Source organism: Ammospiza nelsoni, chromosome 17 (genome assembly GCF_027579445.1).
Source record: "Ammospiza nelsoni isolate bAmmNel1 chromosome 17, bAmmNel1.pri, whole genome shotgun sequence".
Lineage (NCBI taxonomy): Eukaryota > Metazoa > Chordata > Aves > Passeriformes > Passerellidae > Ammospiza > Ammospiza nelsoni.
Window position 1 is genome coordinate 3,085,269 of NC_080649.1, and position 8,174 is coordinate 3,093,442.

General features: G+C 53.2%; 1 protein-coding gene across 2 annotated transcripts; it reads left to right on the forward strand.

Annotated features, from left to right (window-relative positions):
- The first annotated feature begins 1,133 nt into the window (after window positions 1-1,133).
- Window positions 1,134-7,894, forward strand: KPNA7 (karyopherin subunit alpha 7). Of its 2 annotated transcripts, none has more exons than XM_059484032.1 (11): window positions 1,134-1,152; window positions 1,533-1,635; window positions 2,258-2,392; window positions 2,928-3,013; window positions 3,433-3,701; window positions 4,191-4,273; window positions 4,728-4,991; window positions 5,349-5,582; window positions 5,902-6,084; window positions 6,519-6,668; window positions 7,677-7,894. In XM_059484032.1, exons 2-11 carry the CDS (start codon window positions 1,573-1,575, stop codon window positions 7,755-7,757), a joined length of 1,548 nt encoding a protein of 515 aa, XP_059340015.1. In that variant the 5' UTR covers window positions 1,134-1,152; window positions 1,533-1,572; the 3' UTR covers window positions 7,758-7,894. The 2 variants fall into 2 exon arrangements, with proteins under 2 accessions (XP_059340015.1, XP_059340017.1); XM_059484034.1 differs by having other exon boundaries at window positions 7,680-7,894.
- The last annotated feature ends 280 nt before the right edge of the window (window positions 7,895-8,174 follow it).

Genomic DNA, 8,174 nt, shown 5'->3' on the forward strand with positions numbered 1-8,174 from the left:
ATCCATCCATCCATCCATCCATCCATCCATCCATCCATCCATCCATCCATCCATCCATCCATCCATCCATCCATCCATCCATCCCCAGGTGCATCCAGGTGAGGGAGCAGGTGCAGATAATGGGGGGTTGTCCTGGGGAGAGCCAATCATGGAGGGGCACTGGGGGGGTGTGTGGCCCCATGGGGGAAATAAAAGAGGCAGCTGAGGGCAGTGGGGTATGAGGCCCAGTCAGAGTAAGTGGGGTGTTTTTCCCCTTTCCTTCTCCTTTTGGGTGCTGGGTTGTTGTTTATTCTCTCATACCTCACTATGGGTTCCTGGCTGTCTGGGGCTTGGCTGGGGTCAGTGTGTAGGCTATGCTGCCCTTCTGCTGGGATGGAGTGGAGAAAGCTTCCCCCAAAAGAAGAAGATTTCTGGGGTGTTTGGCTCTGTTGGGGGAACAGGAGGGGAGGCTGGGGCAGACCTTGATGTTTGGGTGTTGGGATTTAGGCCATGGGGGATGGTGCATTGAGCCAAAGGGTGGCTCAGCCTGGCCCTTCTGGAAGCTGGAGGAGCTCTGCTGGCTGCATGGGAAAGGAGTGATGCTGCTGGTGCTTGGCCTTGGTTACTGGGACAGGAAACAGGGAGACAGAATGAGCAAAACACCAAAACCTTGAACTTCAAAGGGTGGTGTGAGGGAGTCCTTGGAAGCTGCTCTGAGCTGCAGGTGTTGGCTGTAAGCCTGGAGGGGAGGAGAGGAGGCACCATCTGTGTGGGATCAGCCCCTGAGTTGATGCACACCCTGGGTTTAGGGGTCCCATGATGGTGTCTGCTCTGAAAACATCTCCCTTATTGCTGGCTGAAGCCTTGTTTTTCTGACAAAAGCTGTCTGAAGGCCAGGTCTTAGTTTATTTGTGTGTACACCTCTGGCTTTTGCTAGGAGGTGCTTAGAAATTATTTTGACCTGTCCCTGTTTCATGTAATAGTTGCTGGGCTTCCAGAACTTTTTTTTTTTATCAGCTGAACTTGGTCCCTTTGTGTCCCTGCATGTGACTGTGGGCCTTTGCTAGCTGGGGTGCAGGTGGAGGAAGCCAGGTTGGGCTCTGTGGTGGAGTGAGAGAGGCTTAGATGTGGCTGTGTGTCCTTACATCAGACCTTGAGCTGCTCCTTTTGGAGGTGAGAGGCTTTGCCAGGCTGGTGTGTCACAGTAAATGTGAAAGCCCCAGGATGAGGGCTGGAGGAAGGGGGTGTTCCTGTCACCATGGGCTGTGTGTCTGGCTTCCTCCTGGAATTGCAGCAGCTGTAATTTTTGTAGCCTGATATTAAGGGGTAGTTTGTGTTTGTATTTAGTTCAGTGGCTCAGCTGCAGCGTGTGAGGATCCTACCAAGCTCTGCTTGGGGCAGGGCATCTCCAGTGTCTCCCTTGCAGGGAGTGTGGGGTGGAAATGTGTGGCCTGGGCTGCTGGTGGGAGTGGAGGGTCCCAGCCCCCTCAGTGGCTGGCAGGGGATGGTTGTGGGCAGCTGTGACCTGACCCTGCTCTGTGCTGACCCCCAAGAGCCCGCGAGGGTTCCAGCACCTCTCTCAGCTCTGCCAAGATGCCAGTCAGGAAGCACAGCCAGCACAAGCAGTTGTTCAAGAACAAGGGCAAGGATGAACCTGTGAGTACCCACCTGCCTGTGCCAGCATTTTGGGCCCCAGCAGACCCCACTGCTGGCAGGAGCTGAAGGAGGGGCTTCTCAAGGTCCATGGCCCCCAATCTACACGTGGGAGGGAATGGGGAATGGCTCTGGATACCTTCAGCTGGGATGTTTGGGTGGTTTTTGGGACGTGGTATGGGGTTGGCTGGGCTGCAAGGAGTGTGGTGGTACAGGCAAGTGGGATGTGAGTTTTGGGTGTGTGGCTGGAGAAGGGAGATGGCTCAGCCCCAGCCAGCTGAGCTCTCCACAGCAGTTATCCCTGTGCAGTTGGGGCTGGTGTGGGATGTCAGATGTAGGATCTGACAGCTTGATTTAAGCCAGTAGAGGAGATGAGGATTTGCCTTTCAGGTTCAGAAAATCTACTTTTAAAAACACCCACTGGTTGCTGGTGTATCCAGCAGTCCATATCCTGGGGAGGCACTGAGCTAGAGCCTTCCTCTGTCCCAACTCCTTCATCACCCTCCAGGCCACAGGGAGGAGGTGCTGGCTCCCCACTCCTCCTGTGGGAAATGTGGGGCAGAGGGATGAACTCCCTGGGGAATGGGGCAGTGCAGGTAGGAGTGGGATGCTGTTCTTCCCCCAGACCCTGCGGAGGCAGAGGGTGGAGGTGAGCGTTGAGCTGAGGAAGGCCAAGAAGGATGAGCAGCTCCTGAAGCGCAGAAACATTTCCATCCATGAGGAGAATCCCTCTCTGGGAGAAGACAGAGCAGCTGAGGTGGTGAGTGCTTGGTGCTCTGCACCTGGGTAGGATCAGTGCAGCAGCAATCATTCCCTACTTGGGCCACTATCAATTCCAGCTGGGGTGACCTGAGTTAAGTGGCTGGTGCCATTCCTGATCTCCATGCCCAGTGCTGGGGAGTGTTTCAGGCTGCCTGGCCTTTGTCTGTGCAGTTTTTCATGGTGATGCTGTCCTGCTGGCCTCCCTTGATGGCAGGTAGAACAGGCTGGTGCTCTGGCTTGCTGGGAGCTGCTCCTGTCTGGCTCCCTGCACAGCCAGGGGTAATTACTGAGCTCGCAGCCCATTATGGTGTCAGTGACTCTTTCACTGCTTGATTACAAGCATTAGCTGCCTTGAAGGCTTTTGTGGATTGTCTTCCTCTGCCTCATCTCCAAACTGTGTTGCATAAAGAATAGACACTGCTTAGATATGAAGTGGTGACTGAGCTGGGTCTAGACAGCTGATTGACTGCTGAGATTAAACCAGAGGGAGTCCCGGCTCCCTGGCTGGCTCTGAATCATTCCCTGTGACACAGATTATTCAGCCCTCCTTGGAGGAGATCCTGGAAGCCGTCAATGGGGAAGACACCCAGCTGCAGCTGCTTGCCACCCAGGCCACCAGGTATGTGCCCAGCTGCTGGAGCTGTGCTGGGGCCTGGGGGCTGCAAGTTCCTGTTTGAGGAGCTCTCTAGAGAGATGGCAAAGGGAGAAGGGGCCTGGTAACCCAAACTGCCCATGGGAATCTCGGCTGGTGCCTGTTCTGTGGCCTCTGTGCTGTGCTTGGCTCACAGTTCTGCATGAGCCCAACCCAGGGGTTGGCTGTGCTGCCCTGTGCTGTGCCAGGAATTATCTTGGATCCCACAAGAAATCGAGTGCCAGATGCTTGGGCAGGACAAGGACTGGAGAGCTGGCTCTGTAAAGGGTCAGTGCTGAGCAGGGCTGTCCCCACAAGGGTGGGGGCACAAAGGACCACAGGGCTATGGCTGAGGTGGCACCATGCAGGGCTCCTCATGGCTGGCTGTGCTGTGTCCTCTCTCGCAGGAGAATTCTGTCCAAGCACAAGGACCCTCCCATCGATCAGTTCATCGAGCTGGGGATCATCCCCAGGCTGGTGGAGTTCCTGGGCCGTGCTGACAATGCTGCCCTGCAGTTTGAGGCAGCCTGGGCACTGACCAACATTGCCTCTGGCACCTCGGAGCACACCAGGGCCGTGGTGGAGGGAGGAGCCATCCCAGCCTTCATCTCCCTGCTGTCCTCCCCACACATGCACATCAGCGAGCAGTCAGTGTGGGCCCTGGGCAACATTGCAGGTGAGGAGACCTGGAGGGGCGTTTGGAGGTCCCTGACTGAGCCAGGGACTTGATGACCCTTGTGGGGCCCTTGGAATATTCTGGTTCTGCTGGGGAGATGAAGCACTGGAGCTCCCGTCCATGCAGTTGGGTCTCTGAGCTGCTGCCCCTACTGAACCCCATAACCCTTCATCCCCTTGGTGTTGCCTGGCAGCCTTTGAGATCCTGTGTTGGCTCTGCAAGAGGATTTTGGCCAAAGCCAAGGGCAAGACTCTGTCCTGCTGGGATGGTTTAACCCATTAATGTCACCATAGGGAGAACAGAATGGGTCATGCCTGGCTGGCCTGCTGGCACTCCAGTCTGCCCAGTAAATCCTTCCCACCTGGAAATGGCTAATGGTGTGTGGCTGGTGGATCACCCAGGCCTGGCCCTGCAGATCTGATTGCTGTTTGATGTTGACTGTCCTGTGGCTTGGGCAGATGCAGTGACCAATCTTTTTTATCTGTCCAGGGGATGGCCCCATCTACAGGGATGTCCTTATTGCTCATGATGTGATTCCTCCCTTGCTGGCTCTGGTGTCACCTGCAATTCCAGTAAATAACCTTCCATTTTCTTGATTTAACAGCTCTTAATCCCTTGGGTGGTGGGTGAGTCCACTGTCTGCCTTGTACACAGCAAACTTTGTGTCGTTGAATGAGACCCTGCTCTAAACTGCTTTTATGGCCCTGCCAATGCACAAAGCTGGGGGTGCCAAGCAGACACTCAAAGTCAATGTGATCTCTTCCATCCTGGCCTTTCTTATCCACCTCTGACTATCTCAGGCTAGGAATAAGATGAAACTGGTGCAAGGCAGGCTTGCATATGCAGGTGGAAGGGCTGAACTTGCCCTGCAAGCTTCCTGCTGCTGCTCTGTGGTTTGTCTCTGCCCTCTGCAATGGTTCCTGCCCCACTGTTCTGTCTCTGGTGTGTGTGAGAACCCTCACAGGCTGACACAGACTGAGAGGCCCTTGGGGGTGGTGAGGATCTCACACCTGCCTTGTGTTTCAGGTTGGGTTCCTGAGGAACATCACCTGGACACTGTCAAACCTGTGCAGGAACAAGAACCCCTGCCCTCCCTTGGATGCTGTGCAGAAGGTTCTGCCAGTCCTTGTCCTCCTCCTGCAGCACGAGGACAGGCATGTCATCGCTGACTCCTGCTGGGCTGTTTCCTACCTCACTGATGGCTGCAACGATCGCATCCAAGTTGTGTTGGAGACAGGGATTCTCCCAAGGCTTGTGCAGCTCATGGACAGCCCAGATTTGATTATTATGGTAGGGAACAATCAAATCTCCACCCTGTGGTCCCTTAACGTAGAAAGGTCTGAGGAGAGGGAGGGCAGGTGCCCTTGTTCTGTGTGGCAGCTGTGGTGTGCTGTCCCCTCACCTCATGGAACTGACTGCCTGCCTGTCAAGCCGCTGCTTGTTCTGCTGGCTGGGGCTGGAGGCTGGGTAGAGGCTCTAAAGCTGCTTAGAGCAAACAAGGGACGACAGGGCTGTAAATAAACAGCCATCACCCACAATGCTCTCATCGTGTGAAGGATCAAGCACTTAGGGAGGGATCTTGCTGGGCTTTCTGACATGTATCCCTCGAGGTAAGGACTCTCCTCATCTCCTCTAATCTCTGTCTAGACTCCAGCTCTCCGTGCCATCGGGAATGTGGTCACAGGCACAGACCAGCAGACCCAGGAAGCCATTGATGCTGGTGTCCTGACTGTCCTGCCCCGGCTGCTGAGGCACAGCAAGTCAGGGATCCAGAAGGAAGCAGCATGGACCCTCAGCAACATTGCAGCAGGGCCTTCCCACCAGATCCAGCAGATCATCACCTGTGGGTTATTGCCACCTTTGGTGGAGCTGCTTGACAGGGTGAGAGATGGGCACAGGGCTGCTGAGGGAGGGATGTGGGGTTCAGGAGGTCTGGGATGGCTCCTTGTGAAGCATTTGGTCCCAGAGCCACCTGAGCAGGCTGCTTCAGAGGTCCTTGGGACAGCCTGAGCATCCCAATTTGTGAGTACACCTGCATGGAAACACATCCTGGGGCTGCCCTTGGCACCTGTGCCAGGTGTCCATGCAGCACCCAAAGGGGCTGGGAAAGCTGCATATGAGGGAAATGGTTATCCTGGCCTCACACTCATCCTGGAGGGTACTAAAGCTTGGGAATGCCTTTGCTGTGCTGCTCTTCCAGGGTGATTTCAAGGCTCAGAAGGAGGCTGTGTGGGTGGTGGCCAACTTCACAACTGGAGCAACAGTGCATCAGGTGGTGGAGCTCGTCCGTTCCGGGGTCCTCAAACCTCTGCTCAACCTGCTTTTGGTCAAAGACAGCAAAACCATCCTGATCATCCTGGACACCATTTCAAATCTCTTCCTGGTGAGATCTGCTCATCCTGGGTGCCATTTTTTAATCTTTTCCTAATATGGTCTCATCTCTTGACTTCCTTCTCCCAAAGAGCAGCAAGGAGTGAGCCAAATGCTCACTTTGTGTGGTTAGAACAATGACTGTTGGTTTTTTGGAGTAAGAGACTTCATGTTGTCTAAATTTGTCTTGGATACCCTTGGGTTGTCTAAAGGGCTTGGCAAGATTGAGTTCCCTAAGTGCTGCTCTTCATCCCCTGCTCTCTGGTTTGGCTGGCAGCCCCCAGCAGAGACTGGTATTCCACAGGCACATCCCTGGCATCAGGAAGGGACCATAAATTCAGGGGCAGTGAGCCTTTGACTTGTAGATCAGGGTTGTAATTACAGAAAAGACCATCTCTGACCTGTAACTGATGTTCTGTTTTCCTGCCTGGCTTTCCAATGCTGCAGGCAGCTGAGAAGCTGGGAAAGACAGAGAAGTTGTGTCTGCTGGTGGAAGAACTCGATGGTCTGGAGAAAATTGAGGATTTGCAGAACCATGAGAATGACATGGTCTACAGAGCTGCCCTGGACATCATACAGAAATACTTTTCTGATGAGGTATGTGAGCCCTTGCTGAAAATGTGGAGTTATTACACACTGGAATGAAACACAGATTGTAAGGATACTGGAAGAGGATTTTAAAGGAGACCTCCACATGACCAGAGTAGTCCTTGCAGCTTCTTCCAGCTGCTTTTAAAGCTCTGTAAAAGCTGAGTTGTCAGCCAATGAGCTGGACAACAGACATGGATGGCTTGATAGCATCTTGCTGCTGGAATCTAAACTGGCATCAGCTGGAGTTACTGCAGTTACTGATATGAATACCAAATGTGGAGAAGTTTCCTCCTTCAGAGCTGAGCTGGCTTGTCACTATGAATGGCAGCCTCCTACTCAGCTGATAACAGTGCTCAGGTTGCATTTGGATTACTTGACCCTTCTCATGGTAAGGAATCCATGGAAAAAGAGGATAGGACACCAGCTAGGACCTGCAAGGGTCCAATGACTGTCACAGATGCTATGTTTGGTCCTGGCCTTAGACTTGCAGATGGGAAAACATCAGGGAAGAGGCTTAGAGGTCTGGCAGGCCTTGGAAGTGTGGCTCAGTTTGGGTGAGAGCTGCAGCAGGGGGCAAAGCTTTGGCTTAGAGCTTTGCCAGAGCAGGGTCTGTGGGGTGTCCCTGTGAGAGGATATGCAGGAAATTCTCCACAGCAGCTCTGGCTGGAGGGGCTGGATGCCAGGGAACATTTCCCTGAGCAGTCCTGGCTTGCTGCTGTTCCAAGCAGGCCATTTAATTTCAGTGAGCTCTACCACTGCAGCCACTTTTATTTCCTTTTGCCTCTGGAGCCTGAGCCCAAAGGTTTGGCTGCTGTTGTGTGTGGGCTGCAGGGACACTGCAGCTTCAGGCTGCTGCAAGGAGCAGGAGGGCTTGGCCTGGTCTCCAGGAGTTCTGCTTCAGTCAAGCTGAACTTGACAGGATTTTTAAAACGAGACTAAAACAGAGTTGCTGTGAAAAGTTTAGGTTTATTCAAATGCAGACCCTGTAAGTGATTTCTACCATTTTCCTCCTAGGAGAATTTAAATCTGGAGCCCCAGACTGGCCAAGATGGGCTGTATGATTTCTCAGTAGAGAAGCAAGACTTCAACTTCTGAAGATGAAGCATGACACAGCTCTAAACTGGTGGGTGGAAGTACCTTGGAAGAGCTCAGACATCCAAACCATGAGGAGCAGAGATGCTGAGCCTTTTTACTTCTGAAACCAGTCAATAAATTGCACTTTTGGCTTTGTACCTTTTGCCTTTAATTATTTCCACCCCTCTTTTAAGCTGCTGTTGCAGATGACATAACTTTTTTTTTTTTCCCAATAGCATCTCAAGGCCTTGCAGGAGTGTGTTGGAGCCCCTGGGCAGATTTTCTGGGTGGAATCTTTCTTCTAAGTACATTAAACTGCAGGAGAGCAGCATGCTGCCACCAAATCCTTGAGCTGAAACTCCTAGGCTTGACTTGGAGCGGCTGAAGTAGCTCTGAGAACTCTTTGAGAGGAGTTTCACCTTCTGCAGGCACCATCAC

Bases quoted from the DNA above. Each gene is read 5' to 3' on its own strand.
- KPNA7 (XM_059484032.1), top strand. From the start codon at position 1,573: ATGCCAGTCAGGAAGCACAGCCAGCACAAGCAGTTGTTCAAGAACAAG. The intron at 3,702-4,190 runs GTGAGGAGACCT...TTATCTGTCCAG, and splicing joins GGCCCTGGGCAACATTGCAG to GGGATGGCCCCATCTACAGG. The intron at 4,992-5,348 runs GTAGGGAACAAT...ATCTCTGTCTAG, and splicing joins GCCCAGATTTGATTATTATG to ACTCCAGCTCTCCGTGCCAT.